The sequence below is a fragment of the Coptis chinensis genome, chromosome 2 (genome assembly GCF_015680905.1).
Source record: "Coptis chinensis isolate HL-2020 chromosome 2, ASM1568090v1, whole genome shotgun sequence".
Lineage (NCBI taxonomy): Eukaryota > Viridiplantae > Streptophyta > Magnoliopsida > Ranunculales > Ranunculaceae > Coptis > Coptis chinensis.
Window position 1 is genome coordinate 111,091,751 of NC_141457.1, and position 22,513 is coordinate 111,114,263.

Consider the following 22,513-nt stretch of genomic DNA (forward strand, 5'->3'; position numbering starts at 1 on the left):
TAACTTCAAGTATCTTATTACTAACTGTTCCAAGCAAGATATTTGTCAAGTTATTGGGCCAATCTTTGTTTTTTTTTCGCTATCAATTATTGGGTCAATCTCAACCTTTATAGAGTTGAAAATCAAAGCACATAATATTTGCAATGAATCAATGTGAAAAACCTCAACTATTTAATTATTAGATATAAGCTCTCATTCAATGCTAGAAACCCTTAAATAAAGGATATGGTAGTTTCTACACCAAATTAAGGTGGGCAACGTTCAAAATGTTTTGCTATATTAGCTTCATACACAAAAGTTACTTATACTGGATAGACTTCTACGCCAGTTAAGAATGGGATTATACTTGTTGCATGTAATATTTTTACCTCCATCGCAACTGCCCTTCCATTTTTCGGTGGAGGACCATGACGCCCACTATGGCATTGCTCTCGTAGCAACTCTAATAGAGCATGTAAGATGTTATGCTTTAATTATTAAAGTCGAAGTTAAGTACTATACTAATTGTCAAGCTTTTTCCTCTCTCTAGCAATGAGTTTGGCTGCAAATCCATTGAAACTTATTTTGTAGCTATGAACCAAGGAATCTGAAAGCGAACTGGGAACTAAATAAAAACTATAGAAAAAATAATCACAGGTGATTAAATCGGGATACAAAAAAGTAGAGAAATTCCCAAGTAACGTGAAGAATTAATTAACTAATATGCAATAATTGTACCTGTTCTCAAGAACTTGTTCTAGAATGGTCTAGTGGTGTGCTAGAGGTGAATATGTGCTCTTAGTGAGAGCTCCCATATACACAATGTAAACCTTTATGAAAACAAAATTATAATTTTCATTATACATTCATACTCTATCTTATAGTATTCTTATAAACATTTACACACTCATGTACACAATATCCCCTATAAAGAAAACAGTTAAAAGAAATAAAAAATTAGACCTATCACAGAAACACCCTAATCACACACGGATAAGTTGTTCTTACTCCCTATCCAGCACATAGAACCAACAACACCTAATTACGAAGTCACGCAACTCAAGTGGGCTCTTCTTTGAACCCAATTTTTCCAAAACCTATCACACAGTTGAGAAAAGAAATATATATAAAGTAAGTACTATCAACAATGCTAACATTGCTAACAGGCCTCCACAACTGGTACCACTGCTAACATAGCTCCTGCTGCTTCAACCGCTTGTGGTTCAGGAGTTGGCTGTAAAAACTCGGTGTAATGAAATTCGATCTGAAGTCGATGGTGAAGAGGTGTGGAGTCCATCAGCCCCTTCTTGATATCAACCTGCAATTCTCTAATTGGGATAGCAGCCAGAAATTTTTGATATACTCCTTGCATGATTCCTTCCCTCTACACATTACCTCTTCTTCCCCCTCCATTTTTCCCAATTCCTCTGGCTTGGCCACTGGTTGCTTTGTTACTGGCGTTTCTTTTAGGTTGTTGGTCTGCTGGACCTGCCCATTCCTCCCCTCTGCAACTGCTACAGTCTTCTGATCTGCACCAGTTTTCCCTTCTAACAATTGTGTTTCACTGGGCAGTCTACAGATGGTTGTCTCCCTATCGAATTTGAGGATGTAAGCCTGGTCGCACCCTTCATATAGCCTCTCACCCAGTGTGTCAATAAAAAAGGAAAAACCAAATGGCTTATTAGGGAGGAGTGGAGGACAAAGTAGAGTGTTACCTTGCGATCATCAGCAAAGGCAGAACAATAGAAGATGCTTAAGAAGGAGATTAGAATAAAATAGTTGATGTTAACTCTCTTGATTGACTACAAATCTCTTTAATATCCATAAATAGTGGTTGAAATGACGAATGTACCTTCTGAATTTCTCGGTAGCAAGCATTATCGACCATAGCTATGAGAAGTAAAGCGGTCTGTTGTAGACACAACTCTAGCCTTGCATTGCCATATACTGATCATCCGCCAAGGACTTGATGACTGGAATGCTCTGTACTGATCCTGCCCAACGTCTCACAGCTTGACATATGTGTTTTTTTTTTGTGTGTATTTGAGGGGAGACCCTGCTAATTTCCCATCTAGTGGGGGCGGAATCCTAATTGGCTCATGTGTGTGTGTGTGTGTGTGTGTGTGTGTGTGTGTGTGTTAATACTACTTAACCCATAAAAAAAAGCTCCTCGTAGACATACATTCAATCCATGATCCAAAACATTCCAATTAGCACTCTTTGTAGGGCATCAATAGATTTCCATAAAATGATATTCATTGAGTAAAAACGAATGGAATTATACCCGGAATCAGCAGAGTACTCGAAAAACTTTCCTTTAGTTGAGAAAACAATCAAAGAAGAACTGAGATCTCATGAGCTTTCTTTAGTAACCCAGACCTTCTTTTTGATCGAAAACATAACTTGTCTGTTAATCTTGTTCTCAATCCTCTTCAACTGAACCCTACCTTTTCCCATACTTATTTTGTTTTTCTCTGCAAGAAATCGAGAAAGGTAGATTGATTGATTTGTAGTACGAACAATTTCCTATTATTTGGATTGGAAAATAAATTTCAAACACACAGCAAGTTGAAAATTGGATTTACAATAGATTTCAGGTTGTAATATAAAAATCACTTCTAATGAAACAATGAAATGGCTAGAGGTATAACAATCACAGATTGTGGATAGTCATAAATACTAATATCTATGGAGCTGATAAATTACACCATGAGAAAAATAACGTGAATTTGGTAGGCACTTTACCTTGGTTATTTAAGTGGATTTACAATAGATTTCAGGATGTAACACAAAAACCACTTCTCATGAAACAAAGACAATGGCTGATGGTATAACAATCACAGAATCTGGATAATCCAACCACATTAATATCTAACGGCCTGAAAATAAGTTACGTCAGGAGATAAAGAACATGAATTTGGTAGGCACTTTAATTACCTTGGTTATCTTGTGTGTTGAGCTCTAACGGACATCTCTGATCCATTGTTTACCTCAGTTATATTTATATCACACGACGGACTCCCGTGGACATCTCTGACCCATTGTTAAATACGCATATCTGATAAATATTAAATAATCTTGACAGGAAATATTTATTGCATGAAAATGCCGTTCAGGTTGGATTTATTTAGACTAATTAATTCCGAAGGTTTACTATTATGTTGAATTACCAAACAAATAAATATATTCAGATGCACATATGGAATTTCTGATAAACTAAAAAGGTATATCATTCATGTACTAAGTGAGGAAAGATTTAACATGGTGTGGCAGAACCATTTGAGTAAATGGGTGAAGGAGGGTGTCCTCTTGGTAATGGTATCTGCCGAGATTTTAGACCAAATTAATATTTACTCTAAAGTGAACCATTGAGCATGTTAGGTACGCTGAAGTTTTTGCAAGCTCAATAGTGTGTATGAACTCTGGAGTAGTGATAGATGCACTATATTCAGTGTAATGTGTTTTATCACCAACAATGAACTTATGAACCACCTCATCATCCACCTCAACAAAACACCACCCCGGGGAATTCTTAACTCCTCTCTTCTTCATGGTTTTTCTCAATGTCTTGGTATCTGCTTCCCATCGTCTGGCTATGTACCTTCGGTGGTAGGAGCACTATTTGCAAGCCTAAACTAAGAGTCATATATAGCTCATGTTTCCTACTGAAAATTTTTCTTACTAAAAGAAATTTTGATATACATAAAAACTATCATAAATGCCGCAATAAACAATGAACTAAACCATCTAACTGTGAAAGGAGAAGAAAACACAATAAAAATGCCTCACCTATGTTAATTGAAAAGATAAAAGCATCTGCAGCCACCAAAGAGGAGTGACGTAATCATTCCGTGGACGCATAATTTGTCAATTTCGACATTCTTAACCTTGCAAGTTGCTGCATACGAACATGAAATAAGAAATTAAAATTACAAAAACCCAAGTCCTACCAACATGTTCTGTTATTTCTATATTTATGAATTTTGTTAAATGAATTATAACAACATATGTTTTTAATAAATCAATGTCTCAAATTAAATCCATAATGGAAATAATTATTTAAATGTAAAATCTAAACAACCACTGATAAATAATTATCCAGAAGATACTGAAGTTTTAAACGTATTTAGTGGCACACCACTTCTCACCCTGAAGAACAGGGCATCTAGCATTTGAGCTGTTTTCATCCGGTGCTGTGTTGGGTTGCACATTAAAGAAGAGAAGAGCATTCCCTTTAAGTGGTTTGACGGCATAACCTGTCCTTGCACACTCAGACCATGTATCTTCCTTCGGTTGGCTGTTTGTAGACTGACAGCAGAATATACAGATTGTGTCATTCAGAAATTATAATTGGAATAATAGCTAATAAGTAAATAGTAGTGTTGAGGAATATCCTTCCAATCACATACCTCTGATTTACGGAAGAAAGTCTTGCCACCATGAGAGACATTTGATAGATACAGCACTACTGTTGCCATCAATGACTTGTCAAATCCCAGTCTAGCTATATCGCCATAGTAATCAAGACGCTCTCTAGTATCTTCATGAACATAATGCATAATTTGAACAGGCTCACTATTCTCTGTAAAGTATACGAACATCTTTTCATATGTACATGTACACGATCAAAGGCAACAACGATATAACAAAATGAAATTGAGGCCTAGAATCTAAAGAGAGAGACAGAAGCACAATACCCTTACGAAGAAAAGTCCACCCTGAAATACGGTCCTCAATCCTCGCTACAATATCATCCTTGACAACAGAATAAAATTAAATAGTCTATCAATTAAAAATGTGATACTGAAAACGCAAGAGTGTATAAGAACTTGATAATCCAAGAAGCAAACACTACGTTTAAAAACACAAAACCAATGGAAATATAAGTTCGAACGAATAAGATGTCAAATTGTCTTATACCATAGTAATTGGTTGTTTCTCTTTACTTTGTTCGTCTATTTTTCAGTATAAGAAGACAAAGTGTATTTTTTTAGTATTGATTAAAAACGACTAAATAAAGGACCAATCGGCCTATAACACATAGGAGGGAAGATACCAAAATGAAGGTCGATCAAACAATCACTAATTCACTATAGTCCAAGTGAAGTTCTTACAGATAGATATTCATTTGATTACTTCGTGCAAGAGGTGAAAAACTAAATACAGGTAAGCAAGTTCAATTCTCTTGGAATCCAAAGTAGAATTTTAGAATCTAAAATATGAATCCATTATAACAGATACTACATCGTAATAGGCAGTTAAGACATGACATACCTAGAACTTTTGAAGCAGTGAGACGTTGGGCGGGATCAGTACAGAGCATTCCAGTGATCAAGTCCTTGGCAGATGCAGATATGTGATCCCAAGAATCAGATGGAAACTGCAAATTGGCAGCCCTGACAGAATTGAAAATCCTCAACTTAGTCTTCCCCCAAAATGGTGGCATCCCACTGAGAAGAATGTAAAGAATAACCCCAGCACTCCAGACATCACCAGCTTGGTTGTAGCCCCCAGCTAATACCTCAGGGGCTATATAAAATGGACTTCCAACTGTCCCCTGTAGACTTTGCCCTGTTCATAAAAAAACCAAATTGTTTACACCCCCACTACGCCCATTATAAGTTCGGGTTGATTCGATTCCCCCGCTTGCCAAGTCTTCTTCAAATCCTGCTTCGTCTCTGTTTAAATCTTTTCTTCCATCTTTTTGGTAGAATCCGATTGTTCAGTGGTATTAGAATGATAGGCAAGCTCGGTATTGAAAAAGAATTCAAAGAAAAGAGGAATCCGGCCTAATCACATATATAACGGTCACCTTAAGTTTAGGCAAGGGAGAAAGACGGACAAAAGGGATAGGTTCTCTATCAGAAGGGAGATAGGTTATGCGATCCTATGAAGGGCTTCATGCCAAAAGTTTAGAAAAACATTGAGTTATTAGTTAAGTCTCGGAGATCTATTGATGGCCTTAGTTTCCTTGTAGATAGTGAGTAGTATTCCAAAACAAATATTGTAAAAAAACATTCTCCTAAAAGTAGATATATACTATAAAGATCAAAAGCAAAGTAGCCTATCAAAAAAAAAAAAAAATCTTCAAATCAAAGGTTGACAATGTACAAAAATTTAATAGTTTTAATAATTTGAAAGCCGAGAAATGGAACCAACATCATGTCGTAAGCCAAGGAATCAGTAATGCTAGAATATTTGACTGCTCACGTGGAATATTTTTGTTCAAAATCTTTAAGAACTTACATTAAGAATATTCATTGCTATCTATTATTTGACCTGCATAGATAAAAAAAAAATTGATCAAAAAGGAAACTTGTATACTGGAATTGATTAAGGGTCAACTTAGATGATAAAATTATGACACACATTTTAAAATTTTAGAACATGTTTTCTAATCACTAAAATAGGTATAATTTTAAATTTGAACCATTGGAATCCATGATCAATATTAGAGCTTCTTGGGAGAAGAAACTCTGCAAGTACGCTATGAAGGGGTTACACACTATCAAGAATAAAAAGAGAGGAGAGTGTAACTACCTTAGCTATGAGTACATCAAAGTAAGTTTTCTTCATTAATCTCAAATTATGTGCAACCCAATTCAATAGTGATTCACAAACCATTACTTTTGTTACTACGAACCTAAAGTTGTTGCAAATGTTGTGAAGGATCACCATCACCAGCCCTACATAAAAGTGACTGTGAGACATTTTAACAAACGCTTTGACCAATTCCATTCAACACATGCCATACCTATTTATTATTAAAAATTACAAATTTGAAACTAAGATTTGGGTTGTTCTTGGTAAAGTAATCAAGAGGCTGAATTTGAAAAAGAGAGAAACTTAACATTTAGATTTAAGTGCCAGCGTGGCACTAATTATCCATTGAACATAATGGAGTAAATAATGGGCACATTTCCATGGAATGAAATTCAAGCGAGTAGAAATGAAAATTGAAGGGAGTAAAAAATAATGGAATGATACCCGGAATCAACAGAGTACTCGAAAAGTTTTTCTTCCTTTGGTAGAGATAACAATCAAAGCGACATCCGCATTACAAAGAACTGAAAAGCTTTCTTCAGTAACCTAGACATTTTTTTCAAAAATGTAACCTATCAGTAAATTTCCATTGATAAATTTGAATTCATAAAAAATAATTATTTCAAAAACAAATAATCAAATTAGTTCAAATAACAAAATAACATACATGATACATTCAAAACCCATCATTCTGAACAGAGTCAGTACCTTAACTCAGGCAATTTTATCAAGTCGCTATATATTTGAACGTCAGATACATAAGCCACATAGTATTGAACAACATACCTGGAATCAACAGAGTACTCGAAAAGCTTATTCTGATATACGATTGGATATGGACAATGAGACTGTACGTTCAATTTGGTTCTGAAGTATATCTACATCTGACTCAAATTCTATTAGTACCATAATCCTCAAGACCTCAACGATGTTCTTTCTAAGATCTGACATCATAATCCTATTGGTATCACAATCTCCAACATATCTGCCTTTCATTCTAATTTAATCCCAAGATCCACTGTGAAAAAAGTGGACTTTATAAACATCTACACTCAGTTCTGATCCATTAAGACCAAGGTGATGACTTAATTAATGAATTATACATCAGAATAAGCTTTCATAATATACTCATCATTTCTAATTAGCATGTATTAACAGAAGTGCAAAAAAAATTCTGGTGCATTAAACTGCATTTCCCTTCGTCAATGTAAGAGATGCAAACAGTATTAGGTAGGAAGGAATTACATTCCTTTGAGATGCTACTGATGCCATACATGAACATTTATATTTTTTTGAACCACAATTAAAAGTGAGTTCTTTTTATCGAATAACTTCTTTTCACTTATACTTGAATGTAAAATCCACACCCCCTACTATGTTTGATATGTCCATGATCATAAAGAAGATAAAAGTTTAAACAAAATTTATATATGCTACGGGTTACAATTAATTACTGATTCCTGTTCTTTCATTTATTGACTTTTTTTTATGTTTTCTTCCTTTGTTAGTGATAATTAAAAAAGAAAAAAGAAATAAGCCAAGCAAATACAAAACTTTTACTTTAAATTTGGTGGAGTTGTTTGTTGTAAGATGAGACTCACATATATCAATTCATTCCATGCATCAGGAACCCCTGGAACACACCAATGACTGTAGTCATGCTGCCTTGTAGAAACCTTCCGTCCATCAGTCACATTTTTGCCGTAGATTGATGGGTGCCCATCCTTACGGAAGTTTGTTAATCTTGTCACATTCAACAGTATCACTGGTACCTTCATTTTATGAATAACAACCTCGTCATCCCTACTCAAGCTCCTCTTCCTCTGATATGCAGGGCTTCGGCTCCTAAAAGGACTGCCACTCCTGAACATGGAGAACTTCCGAAAAAGGTTTTGGGTTTTTGAGTGCTGGGAATTTTTTTTTAGGGTCGGCGGAAGAGAAAAGAAGAAAGGTTTTGGTTTTTTAAATCGCGGGGTTGTTTTTTTTTTGGTTTAGTTTTCTATTTTGAGCCAGTTTCTCGGGCAATTTTTTTTTCCCCTTTCTTGTAATCGCGGGGTATAATTCCTTTTTTATTTTTTCCTCTCCTGATTTAGCGTGAGTAAAGTGGGTACTTAAAATTTGCCTACGTGGACACCCTCAGAGAGCAGAAAAAGGGACTGCTATTATATATACCAGATACCTGACTGCAAAAAAGAACTGATTAAGACATTATGAGTCTTCCTCGTGGATTCAAACAACCGGTTTCTCCTTCCGTGTGTATTTTCAAATACCCAAGTCACTTGGATTCAATATTGAGTTCAGCCATTTGTTTTATACCTCGGTTTTCTGTTCACACTCGTAAACAAAGCATTCCATCTCGAACCAACCCATCCAAAATTCTCCTTTGTTCTATCTTTTCACCGGCTCGTTAACATATCCCGTTCCTTACCCTCACACAGATATCTCCCTAACACTAATGAGGAACACTGTGCCAACAAACTCATCTCCCATCCCTTACCCTCTTACAGATCTCTTGCTCAGTCTGAGTTTTTCTCATGGAACATAAAACAACTTAACAACTATTCTATGAGTCTTCCTCGTGGATTCAAACAACCGGTTTCTCCTTCCGTGTGTATTTTCAAATACCCAAGTCACTTGGATTCAATATTGAGTTCAGCCATTTGTTTTATACCTCGGTTTTCTGTTCACACTCGTAAACAAAGCATTCCATCTCGAACCAACCCATCCAAAATTCTCCTTTGTTCTATCTTTTCACCGGCTCGTTAACATATCCCGTTCCTTACCCTCACACAGATATCTCCCTAACACTAATGAGGAACACTGTGTCAACAAACTCATCTCCCATCCCTTACCCTCTTACAGATCTCTTGCTCAGTCTGAGTTTTTCTCATGGAACATAAAACAACTTAACAACTATTCCTCTACCAAACAATGCTCCCTGGTAAATCCTTCCAACGTCATCTACCAAGATCCACTTAGATCAATCATGTTCAAAAAACGGCTTCTTTAAACCACGGTCTCACAAAAATCAGAACCATTCTAATAGGCAGGGTTAGACAGCTGGATAGGGGAGCCAACAGACACGTAAAATTGTAACAGGAAGCTTATTTACTGCTTCTAACCACAATATTGAGGTCCCAATGCTTCTTCAATAGGCTCTAACCAAACATAGCCAATTCTAATAAGAAATTCTCTATTCATGGAGTTGTACTAACTTTATCTTTCTAGTTTTTCATCCTTTGTACTCACTTCGAAGGGTATCTCATCCTATACATCTATATTGTACTTACCTCTTACTATACCAATCCAAAAAAGAAACAATAAGAAAATCAAGCATATACATTCTAACAATAAGAAAACCAACCAATGGAGCTATAATAACTAAAAGTCTAAACTATTCTATCCATGTTATCTAGTTAATAATGCCAAACTGACAACATAGTAAAAAAAAAAAAAAAACTAAGAACAAAACCAATGAAGAATATTATATTTTGTTTCTCTCCATGACTATATTATCTTTAGTGTTAAGAAAAACTAAATGAAAAAGAAATTCACCTGAATCCTAGCATGTGTTATATTACAAACTTTACCAGATGTAGTATTATCCCACTTGAACTTATGGTATGCATTGTAAAATCTGACTGCACCAACACCACTTGTGAAGTTGACAAATGCATACCCAAGGTTATACCCAGACCTGAAAATGCAACATGAATTGCAAAAAACCATTACAGATGAACAATTCCAAAGTTTTAATTTACTGACGAAAAAAAGATATTGGGTTATAAAGTGAATAAGAGTGTATATATACCGGAAATCCATAGTTGGTTAGTATTGTGATAGATGGGTCCAAAACTTATTGTAACAGAAACACTCTTCACTTTTACCTCCTTTCTTTAGATCCTTTAGATTTGGAATCAAAATGATGTTTCTTCAACTTCTTTTTGCGAACTACAGCAGTTTGGCTTCCACCCTGTTTGAATGGCATCCCCATGAGTGCAAGTAGCTTTTGACCTTCTTTATCAGTCAGTTCCCGCAAACTCCTATTCGTAGATCACTCCTTCAGCTACACTTCAGTCTGACTTCACCAGGAAAGAAGACTTCAACTCTCTTGCCGATGGGCCCTTCATAACGGAGCCGTGGACCATAAGGATGCCTTCCGATTGGATCAGCCGGATGCCCCCCACTTTCCTGCTGACAATGCTTAAGAATATGGCCAAGATGGCCACACTTGTAACAGAAGGACGGCAAGCGTTCATATCGGTATGGTACCCATCGATCCCTTCCATGTATCAACAACGTAACTCCCCTTCGTAATGGTTGGAGAAGGTCCACTGTCACCCGAATCCGTAGAAACCGTCCACCATCAAATCCATGCTCTCTGATCTCAATCTTTTCATATTTTGGAAAGCTCTTCGCCACTTTCAATCCCAACTTAGAAAGCGGTTCACTAAGAATTCATCCATGTCGGTGGAACAATAAAAACAAAAGAACTGCTACTATCCGGAAGACCCTAGCTTCCACACTCCATTCACCGAAAAAAAAATCAATGAACTTGGAAAAGAAAAGTCATACCTTAAGACTGAAGTAGAAGAAAATTGGAGATTTGCTAGAGCATAAGAACTGTTACAGTTAGAGTGGGGAATCAAATAGTCAGAGTGGGGAATCAATTCGCATAGGTCTTTTGAGTTCGATGACTTTTTTTTTTTTTCTTTTTTGAGTTTGAGAGAGTTTGGGGTTTTTTTCAAAAGAGGCAGAAATATACTCGTCTCGATTTCTCGTGAGTAAAAAAGGTACTTAAAAGTTGTCTACGTGGACACCCTCACAGCACTCCAAAAGGGACTGCTATTATATATATATAAAGATTCGTGGACGGCAGTAAATTCAGTACGGAAATTATTCGTCAAAAATCCGAAAATTTGGATTCTAATTCCTTTAAAAATTCAGCCCAAAAAACGAAAAAAATGTCAAAATATAATTCGTGTTTTATATGGATATAATACGAAAAAATTCGTTCATATTTTATTGCATTATAATAAGTTTATAAAGTAATATTTTGCCCAAATTGTAGTGTATTTTTTTCATTTAAAAAATACGGACCTTATTATTCGGCAATTATAAACCTGGATCTTATAATTCGAGTATTAATTTTTAGGTTTGAAACGTTCGTCTTATTATTCATATTATACGGAAAAATATATAAAATGTGTATAAAACGGGTATAAAACGAAGTATTACTAGCTATGTTGTGGGGGCGTGAGTGGAGAGGGAGAGATTGAGAGGGCGTGGAGAGAGAGAAGGAGAGGGATGAAGAGAAGAGATGAGAAATGAGAGCAGACATATAGGATCAACCAAATGACTTTTTGTCCACATAACCCCCTCGCTCCAAAACGTTAGCTCACTTGATGACTAATATACTGATATGCAGTGGGGGCGTGAGCGGAGAGAGAGATTGAGAGGGCGTGGAGTGGAGAGGGACGAAGAAATGAGGACAGACACAAACCAACCAAATGAATTTTTGTCCGCCATAGCTCCCACGGCCCAGAACGTTAGCTCCCCTCTATATATACATAATTTGATAATTTGATTTCTTTTTATTTGAATTTTCAAGCGACAAAAATGTTTTCAGTAGCAAAATCCATCTATTCCGGTTAATCGACCAATTACATGGTTAAGTGGCAATCTGATAGTTTTTTTTTTGGTATTGTCAATGTCATAATAATCAACTTCATTGTTTTTTTGTGTTGATCATTCCTGAGCAGTTATTTTATAAGGAGGTTTGCTGCGACGATGGCAAACAAGAAGGTAATATACCCCTTCAGAGATACATACGTTTTTCTGAGGTAATATTATAACCCCTTCCGCTCTTTCAAACTAGAGACAATGAGTGCATTCTTTGATGGGATTCTTTTGCACGCAGGAAACAGAAACCACTTTCATAGTAATACAAGTGAGTTAGAAGATTGTGTTATCATAGATAATCGGATGTTCAAAAGCATAGAGTTTTTGATGTTTGAGACTGATCATATGGCTCCCTTAAGATTTAGTCACCGTTCCACTAAGCATGATTTCTGTGAAATGTTTGATTCCAAATCCTGCTGTACGTTCATCGTAGGAGGTTGAAATGGATTATATTGGCAAACGTGCGGAGTTCATTATTGGTATAGACACTTTCCACTTGTGATGCATTTGCTTCTGTTGACTACATTGAACTCTTCAAGGGATTTAGTCCTGCTATTGGAAAATTGAGGTAATCTGAAACTCCTTATTGATTTATTGTTTCATTAGAAGCACACAAATTATTTAAATGTTACATGCTTGAATTGTAGCCATGTTTTGACGGATAAAGTATTTTAGCCTTATTGATTTTATAATTTATGCTCATATTAGTACAATGAAGAAAAGAAAAAACAAGTCCTTCACATGTGCGTGATTTTCTACTCCCTAGTGACCATTTATGAGGTTTCTTGATGCATATTTGGCTAGCTTTCCATGACCCCAGAGAGAAAAATTATGAGTTCAACATTTTTTTTTGTGAGTTCGACAGTTGACTTTCTTGTGTTTCTTGGTATAATATATAGCTTTGTTTTAGTGGGGAGAAGGTGCCGCCTCTTTGTTTCACAAGGAAGCTTAGGTATCTTCAAGTTCATTGTTCATGCAAAACTATTAGTCAGCGGCAGTGATTTGAAAGAGAGAGGGCTCTAGTGGGGTGAAGGTGCCGCCTCTTTGTTTTATAGGGAAGCTTTGGTATCTTCCAGTTTCTTGCTCTTATTGTGCAGGTTTTCGCACAATGACAGATTACCCAAAATAACTACACTTGATATGACCCATCATGCACATCCTTGTCTCATTGAGGCACCTGAGCTCCGTCAATATTGACATGCTGATTTTACAGTTCATAGTTCTAAGTATTCTCAGGCTTTACGCATTTTTCATCATATTTAATATTCCACATGTTTATGTATTCATAATTCATGTCATCTAGTTCTATGACTTCTATAGTTCTAGCTGATGAATAGTTTAAAGTAACATGAGTGAGAATCCCTATCCCATAACTCTTGTGTTTGTACTGATATATTGGCACCCTCACAATAGACCACTTTGAGTTCCCTGCCATAGGGCCAAGGTGGGCATCAATCATTATAGATTAGCCGACCATATTTGAAAGACACATGCCTTCGCCTTGTGATACCAAAGTTTTTGTGTGTGAGTCTTACTCGGTGAAAATTCTTTCATTCATTCTTAAACAACAGAATTTCAAAATTACCTTCGGATGCGATTACCTTTGTATTAGGGTTCTTAAAAAATAAATAAATTGGAGCTTTATTTCATGCTGCATATCAGTTTTACTCAACTGGTTTGTCTGTTTCTTCTTGTTATAATTTTCTGTTGGTTGCTTGAGTTTCACGATTTTAACACAAAATTTCCTTTGTCTTTCCAAATTAGTAGTGCCTTTCAGGATTTTGTAAAATCTTCACCGATACGTCTTGCAGTCATGGAGGTGGGATCATGGATAATTTTCATGAAGTGAAAAATCAAAAAAGAATTTCCTAGTTCTTGAAAATTCACATCTACAAATTAGGATTTAGTCCTGAAAACCTCACCTGGATTATTGACAGTAGTATCTTTGCATTATGGTGTAATATCTGAAAAGGCTTCTATTGTGTTGTGTGGCATCTTTTCTTCTCCAAGTTTTTGGTTTTTGGTTTTTGTTTTTGTTTTTGCTTGTTTTTTTGTTCTTTTTGTTTATTTATTTATTTGTTTATTTTATTTGCATAATAAAACGTTCCATTTCATATATTTTTTAATTTTGAAGGGTGCCCTTTGGCTGTTTGGTGGATATATGTGTAAGTATCATTTGGTAATTGAAGATTTTTCATGCATCGGGAAGCATTTGTGAATACTGAATATATTCTCCACGCTTTGTGAATATTTCTGCAGAAAAATTCATAGCAGGAGGAGCGTGGAGAATTTTCACTTGCCAAACGAAATCTCCTGTTTTGTGAAACTTCTTTTCGATCAAGTGAGTCTTACTCGTCAAGTTTCTCTAATTTATCTTTAGAACAGGCGACTTCTCAAAATTGCTTGATTCTTGAGTGCTTACAAATGCATTAAGGTTTTTTTATAAAAGTAAAAGAAGATTTCTACTGTGCTGCATGACGGATAATCTTAACGGGTTAGCTGTTTTCTTCCATGGGTTGTGGAACTTTTCACATTTTCAGTTTTTTTCATTTTCTTGAGGATCTATCAATTTCTGACTGCCCACACCTGTGACTTGAGTGTATTTCACTCATCATTGCTAACCTGAATCTACGTACTTTTTTTTTCTCTCTCTCTAATGTCAAAATAAAAGACTGCATAGCTTGATTAGACCATCTTTAATGGTGACACCAATTCATGTTCAAACACCCAATTGTTGAAAATTTGATTAAAAATCATCTTTAATGGAAACACCAATTCAAAAAAGCATCAAACCAAATGTCCTAGGCGGTGCGGCTTTTCGAACACAGTGTGGGCTTTGGGCTCCTCTATGGGCTTATGTGCACGGTTTTCATAAAGCAGTGTGGGCTTAAAGTTCAGGCCCACGCACTTTTTCGAACACCGCGTGGCTTACTATAGTTTGGGCTTATCTCACAGTTTTGCGAAAGCAGCATGGGCTTGGGCGCGCGGTTTATCAAAAACAACGTGGTTTGGTGTTGAATCTTTGATGTCTAGACTGAAGTTGTTTGGTGTTTGAGTGATTTGGTATTTGGTTTGATAAAAAGTTTGGTGTTTTTGAGCTTGCACCATTAAAGATGCTCTTAGTTGTGAATTGATGAATTGTTCAGCTTGCGAAGTATACTGTGGACAATTCTCGATTAGAGTAACTGGTAGTTGATTAATTTTTTTTTGGTTAAATACTTAAATCGATGGCTTGAATAATAGTTTTAAATGGTTTCCCTATGGCTATTTTTGGTGTGTAGACCATGGCCTGCATACTAAAAGCTTATATTTGGAAGCGATCATTGATTATTGATTAGTGATTAACGACTTGAGAGATGTTGTTCCTGTGATATTCCACTCCATACGAAGATTAGTTGGGACTTTGGGAAATATTTTCAGGAAGTCATTGCCCTCTTGCTTCTTTTAGTGCTCTGTTGGTTCCAGTCCCTGCATAGTTGATTGTATGCTCCATCTCTGGGGTCCTAGGCTGAGTTTACTTTGTTTTAGTTCATTCTATATATCTTTTACCATCACAATGATTAGGGTTATCTACCTAGGTTCTTATCTCCTTTAGTGATGCATGTATAGCAAACTAATGGAGTAATTCAAGTTATTGGCTCCCACTAACCAGTCATAAAATATATTGCTTGAGTCATGGCTACACTTGAATTTCATTAGGGCATATTCATGTTACATATTTTGAACCTAGGCTTACAGCTCTAAATCTTGTTAATTCATGAGACTTTTAGCTTGCAACATATATACTTCTTGTTGGTTACCGATCAAAACAAAATATACTTCTTGTTGGTTAGAAGTGGATTAAGGCTTACGTCATGGTTATTTTTAGGATTTTCTTTTTCTTCTTTTCTCCTTACGACTGAAAAGAAGAAGGTTGTAATATAGGATTATAGATGATTACTCGCGGAGGTATGTCTAGTTGCAGCTTTGACTCATCTTTTTATGAGGATACGTCTTTGGATGTGCTTCTTTTGTTGTTTTGTGCTCAAGCTATGTGTATTTAACTTATATGCTCCGTCTTGTTGGGGTGGTATGGTGGTGTCTTGCGTATTCGATTTTATATGCTCCATCTTACTGGGTTGGTATGATGGTTTCTTGCGTATTTGATTTAATCCTCCATCTTAAAGGGGTGATAAGATGTGTTTCTTTTATTTTGTTTATGGGTATAGTGGGTGTACTTAGTCATGGCCGTAGTTTAAAAGAACTTAAATGGGGTGCACTCACACAAATCTGTACCTGCTAAGCAGAGAGAGAGAGAGAGAGAGAGAGAGAGAGTTTTTTACCCCCTTCTACAGATCGTTCGCTCCGCTCACTTGACTAGCACTAAAATCATCTAGGTGCATATAGACAACACAAAGAATTCATGTCTGGGCATGGTACTTGTTAGGTACTTAGGTTGCTGAGGTGGTCCTTATGGTGCGCAGAAAGACGCCTATTGGCTTGGGCGCTTGGCTATATATGGAGGAGTTGGGCTTTTGTATCTAGGATCAGGAGACACATCAGCGTGGGTGTGATTTACATGAGTCTTATATCCAGCCCGACTGCTAACCATGTCATGTAAACTAGTCTAGTCTACTGACCACTCAAGCTAGGTTTTCTCAAATTGAACAGATCCAGGGCAGGTACTTTCTGCTATTTTGTATTCAGAACTCTTTGGTTAAGCTCATTGTTTGTCCCCGAGTGTATCTGTTTTCAGGTGCTCTAGACAGGGAAGAAGCTTAGAGTGAGTTGATGCATTTATTTTCCAGGTTGTGTTATTAACTCAGTAGTATGTTCCCCGGCTTCTATACAAGCCCATATAGCTATGGTTTTAAAGCAAACAGAGGTGATGTTTAAACATAACCATTATGTTTCTGGAAGATGAATACAAGCAATGAGAAATTGTTTCACCCACGAAAATATTTGAAGTTGGAATAGCCTTCAATCTGATTCTAAGAATATCTCCCAATGATCAATAATAATAGTTTTGGAACAACCTTCATGGAGCATTGCCAAATGGAGTAATAAACCTTGTTCTAAGATGAGTTTCTCTCCTTTGGACGATTTTTGGAGCACATAGACTGCCCCGCATCAATTTTTGGCATGATTAATGGAGACAAGAAATCTAGCAGACAATGATAAAGGCTCGAGCTGAAAAAGTTACGCAACGGCTGACGGAATAGATTGAGAACCAAATGCGTGTCTGGTCCTTCGTCCCTTCTTGGCACTTACACTAAAACCGAACTCTTTGGATGATTCCTTAAATTTAGAATACAGCTGACGGAATATATTGATAACCAAATGCGTTTCTGGTCCTTCGTCCCTTCTTGGCACTTACACTAAAACCAAACTCTTTAGATGATTCTTTAAATTTAGAATTTTTTTTTGATATGAGTACTGAATTTTAGTGTATTTTATATTATGCCTACTGTATTATTTTTTTTGTAAAAGTGGGTACAATATTTATTGTATTTTGCAAATACGGTATTTTGCAACCTATATTTAGATTTCCCATTCCGAATTTTTTTTGCAAATACGGTATTTTGCAACCTATATTTAGATTTCCCATTCCGAAAAAATTCGGAACGGATTCGGTAGAGGTTTCGGCTTCTCTCAAATCCGATCCGATCTAGCCAAAACACATCCATAGTATATTTGTACCTTTGTAGAATCATATAGAAAAAATTATTGGTATGGTATTGAACTTTAGTGTATTTTATGTAAAATACTGTGAAAGTAAAGTTTTAAGGTAAAGAGACAGAGGGATAGAAAAGCTAAGGGGGGAGGGAACGTAGGGAGAGTGAGCCTTTTTTATATTTTTTTATTTATTCGGCTTAGACACGTGTCGTCATTGCCATATAAGCAGATGCATGATGGAGCCATATGTTTGAAAAATGTGTATACATACTTAGAGCATTCCCAATGCAAGTGAATTTTTTTTCTCTTATCACCTCTAAGTAGGCAGTTTTTCTCTCTCATATCACTGTTTTGGTAAAAAGCAAGGTGAAGCTGCGCAATGCAAAAGTGAAAAAAAATCTCGGACGGGATGTTGGATTCCGTCTGGAGGCTTTTTGATCGAAATAGAATGTAACATCCCGTCTGGTATTTTGTCTCAAGTTAAAAAATATTTGAAAAAACATACCGAAAAAAAAACCGATTTTTTTTTAAAAAAACACACGAGACAGAATCGAAGCTTACAAATCAGTCACTATCTCGGTTAAAAGCTTCACTCTGGGAATTATTTGGGAAAATAGCTACCATTTTTTTTATCTCTGCATTGCGCACTCGTTTTGCGCCAAAAAGAGGTGAAAATTTTCACCTATATTGGGAATGCTCTAACCCAGAATGCATGATGAGTACCCAAAAGTGCAAAATACAAGGTATCCATTTTTGCGAAAAAAAATATTACAGTAACTAATTAACTATAATATCTACTATCTATATACTAAAGCAGAGACCTTTAAAGAAGGATTTTCTCTCTCCTATGTGGCACTCTAATATGAGAGTTAGCTTTTTTGTCTATCTTATGTGGCACTCTAATATGAAAGATAATATTTTCTAATAGTCTCCCACGTACATGGAACCTCTTTGGAGAGTTTGAGGGGCCATTTGTTTTTGCCTCTTATAAGACCTTGAGGTCTTATAACCTCTTATAAGATGTGACCCGTGATTTTGGACATTTTTTTGTTTGTTTTTTGCCTCTTATAAAGAGGATTTTACTAAAATGTCTTATAAGAGGCTCCATTGCAGAACCAAAATTAGATCTACTTCCAATTTATAAGTCTTATAACTTGAAAAATGACTCAAAACACCCCATCCCATATACCCCAGCCTCATTTATCTCTTTTCCATTTTCATTATCTTATTTTCCAAATAACTCCATTACCCTAACCACCACCGACTACCACCACCACCACCACCACTGCAGCCACTGCCACCACCACCATCACCACCACCACTACCACCACCATCATTACCTCCACCACCACTACCATCGAACTATTAAGACTATCACCACCACCACTGTGCTATTAAAACCACCACCACCACCACTACCACCGTACTATTAAGACCAATATCATCACCTCCACTACCACCACCACCGTACTATTAAAACTATCACCACCACCGTACTATTAAAACATCCACCACTTCTACTACCACCACCATCACCATGCTATTAAAACCAATATCATCACCTCCACTACTACCACCACCGTGTTATTAAGACCACTACCACTACCACCGCCAATTAAAGTAGTTTCCTAAAATTGATATTCTAATTATCAAAATTGATTTGAAACCGAAAATCAAACTATACGTTTATTTCAAATTAATATATTCAAGTTAAATGTGATGTAAAGTAGGGTTATATTTGTCAAATAACCATCTATAAGATGTCATGTATTTGTTTTTTTTATTTTTACAAGTGCTTATAAGAGGAACTTAAAATTAAAAACAAACCACTTTATAAGACCATCTTATAAGACCCTCTTATAACACATGGTCTTATAAGACCTTCTTATAACTTAAACCAAAAAAACAAATAGCCCCTGAGTGTATTTATAATTATTATATTTTGAGAGTTTGAGTGTATTTTCAATTCTTATATATTTGATCAAATAAAAAAAAATTACTAAACAAATAGGTGATTTGTAGAAATACAAATCAAACACTTTTAGTGTTCCAATTCTTATATATTTGATCAAATAAAAAAAAATGCTAAAAAATAGGTGATTTGTAAAAACTAATTTATATTTGATCAAATAAAAAAAATTGCTAAAAAATAGGTGATTTGTATAAACTAATTCCCTATTACAATTATTTCGAATATATTCTTAACATGGCTTCAAAATATAGTTAAAAACAATTATACAAAATATATAATAGAAAATGAAAAAAAAAATAACGGCAAAGCAATAATGACAAATATTTTAAAATATATATAATATTAAATGAAACTAACGACAAAAAACAATTAATGGGGAACGGAAAACTGGATGCAAATGCATCGAACTAACCTCAAATAATATTTAACGGGAAATCGAAAACTGGATGCAAATGCAAGCATTAAACTAATCTTAAAAAGTAATTAATAGAAAATCAGAATATGGATACAACTGCATTAAACTAATCTTAAAGAATAATTAATAGAAAATCAAAACTTGGATACAAATATATCAAACTAACATCGGAAAATCAGAAACTGGATGTAAATGCATTGAGCTAACCCTCAAAGATTAAATTAACGGGAAATCGAAAACTGGATGCAACTGTATTGAACTAACCTCAAAGAAAAATTAATTATAAATTGGGAACATAATGCAAATGCGTGGAACTAATCTTAAAAAATAATTAACGGGAAATCGAAAACCGGATGCAATTGCATTGAATTAATCTCAAAAAATATACTAGATGCAAAACCTCAAAAAATAATTAACAGGAAATCGGAAACTTGATGCAAACTCATTGAACTAACCTCAAACAATAATTAACGGGAAATCGGAAACTAGATGCAAATGCAACTTTATCAAATAATAAACATGAGAAATCGAAAACTTGATGCAAATACATTAAACTAATCTCACAGAATAATTAACGGGAAATCAAAAACTATATGCAAATGCATTGAACTGACCTCAAAGAACAATTAATAGAAAATTGGGAATTTGATGCAAATGTATTGAACTAACCGAAAAGAATAATTAACGATCAATCAGAAATTAGATGCAACTGCATTGAACTGATCTCAAAAAATAAATAATGGAAATTGGAAATTGGATGCAACTGCATTGAACTAACCTCAAAATATAAATAACGAAAAATCAGAAACTATATGCAAATGCATTAAACTAACCTCAAAACATAGTTGGGTTATATGTTGTGGGAATGTCTCGATAAGTATAGTTTTGCATTTAAAATGATGTTTATATTATCTCTTTCCGTATGATTGGGAACTCCTTGCTATTCAAGTAGCTTCAATATATATGAACTTAGCCTTTATTAGGCAATCTCAATAAAAATTCAATCAAACTTCTATTATTAAACAAAAATGAAGTTGAAGAATTTTATCAAAGGTGAGTTATTTTTTTTAATTAATGGAGTGAGGTTTTCACGTAATAAGAAATTTGGTTGAGTGATCAATATAATATTAATATATAATAATTATGCATATTTGCAAATATTTTTTAGAATAATTAATATAACAACACCCGTTTATAGATAATCTTTGAAGATTCCATATAGTGAGTCATGCATAATTTAAAGAATAATTAACGAGAAATCGGAAACTAGATAATCTTCGATGATCCCACATATAGTAAATTAAACATAATTTACTTTTTATGTCATGTTTTCAAGGACACTTCTGGATGGATCGATTAGAAGTTGGTATTACACACCACATTGGATAATTATAAGAAAAATGGAGGCTGGATTCAAATACATAACTGAGCTCAATGAGTAATTAATGGGAAATCATAAACTTTATGCAAATTGCATTAAACTAATGATAGAGAGTAACTAACGGATAATTAGAAATTGAATGCAAATCCTTGAAAAATATTTATCGGAAAATCGGAAATGGTATGCAAATACATCAAACAAACCTCAAATAATAATTAATGGGAAATCGGAAACTGAATGCGAATGCATTGAACTTAACTCAAAAAATAATTAACATAAAATCAAAAACCGAATGCAACTGCATTGAACTAACCTCATAAAATAATTGGTGGGAAATTGAAAACTAAATGCAAATGCATTGAAATAACCTCAAAGAATAGTTAACGGAAAATAAAAAACTGTATATAATTATATCGAACTAACCTCAAAGCATAAATAATCATAAACTAGATCTTGAGATGTATTGAACTAACCTTAAAAGGGTTATTAACGAGGAAATCGAGGCTGGATCCAAATGCAATGAACTAATCTCAAAGACTAATTAATGAAACATTAAAAATGGATGAAACTGCACTTGAACTAACCTAAATGAATAATTAACGGAAAATTATAAATTTGATGTAAGCTGCATTGAACTAACCTCAAAAATAATTAATGTGAAATCATAAACTTGATGCAAATGCATTGAACTAACCTCAAAGAACAATTAACATAAAATCTAAAATTATATGCAACTGCATTGAACTAACCTCAAAGAATAATTAACGGAAAACTAAAAACTGAATGCAACTGCATTAAATTAAAATCAGAGATTAACTAACGGAAAATCAAAAATTGGATACAAATGCATTGAAATAACATAAAAAATGGTTAACTAGAAATCGGA

The 22,513-nt window shown here is 35.0% G+C and overlaps 2 protein-coding genes and 1 long non-coding RNA gene across 18 annotated transcripts; 1 reads left to right on the plus strand and 2 right to left on the minus strand.

Annotated features, from left to right (window-relative positions):
• Positions 1–810: 810 nt before the first annotated feature.
• Positions 811–10,949, minus strand: LOC147520617 (putative prolyl 4-hydroxylase 7). Of its 13 annotated transcripts, none has more exons than XM_086592156.1 (10): positions 10,334–10,949; positions 10,113–10,219; positions 6,967–7,068; positions 6,623–6,665; positions 5,254–6,258; positions 4,677–4,734; positions 4,389–4,561; positions 4,128–4,287; positions 3,769–3,877; positions 811–2,453 (listed from the first exon to the last, which is right to left on the minus strand). In XM_086592156.1, exons 7-9 carry the CDS (start codon positions 4,536–4,538, stop codon positions 3,774–3,776), a joined length of 414 nt encoding a protein of 137 aa, XP_086448282.1. In that variant the 5' UTR covers positions 4,539–4,561; positions 4,677–4,734; positions 5,254–6,258; positions 6,623–6,665; positions 6,967–7,068; positions 10,113–10,219; positions 10,334–10,949; the 3' UTR covers positions 811–2,453; positions 3,769–3,773. The 13 variants fall into 13 exon arrangements, with proteins under 13 accessions (XP_086448282.1, XP_086448278.1, XP_086448273.1 ...); XM_086592152.1 differs by having other exon boundaries at positions 10,078–10,219; XM_086592147.1 differs by having other exon boundaries at positions 7,309–10,219.
• A 713-nt stretch (positions 10,950–11,662) lies between these two features.
• LOC147520618 (uncharacterized) lies at positions 11,663–17,142 on the plus strand. Of its 4 annotated transcripts, XR_015212738.1 has the most exons (7): positions 11,663–12,192; positions 12,285–12,365; positions 12,443–12,472; positions 12,638–12,772; positions 13,104–14,369; positions 14,464–14,545; positions 15,160–17,142. XR_015212738.1 is itself a non-coding variant. In XM_086592160.1 (4 exons), exons 1-4 carry the CDS (start codon positions 11,945–11,947, stop codon positions 12,704–12,706), a joined length of 306 nt encoding a protein of 101 aa, XP_086448286.1. In that variant the 5' UTR covers positions 11,938–11,944; the 3' UTR covers positions 12,707–12,772. The 4 variants fall into 4 exon arrangements, 1 of the variants encoding a protein (XP_086448286.1); XR_015212737.1 differs by having other exon boundaries at positions 11,664–12,192; positions 12,443–12,772; XR_015212736.1 differs by having other exon boundaries at positions 11,665–12,070; positions 12,443–12,772; positions 15,486–17,142.
• Positions 11,768–18,827, minus strand: LOC147520619 (uncharacterized). The gene is made up of 2 exons (XR_015212739.1): positions 17,773–18,827; positions 11,768–17,718 (listed from the first exon to the last, which is right to left on the minus strand). It is a non-coding gene; the product is annotated as an uncharacterized LOC147520619 (long non-coding RNA).
• Between the last annotated feature and the right edge of the window lie 3,686 nt (positions 18,828–22,513).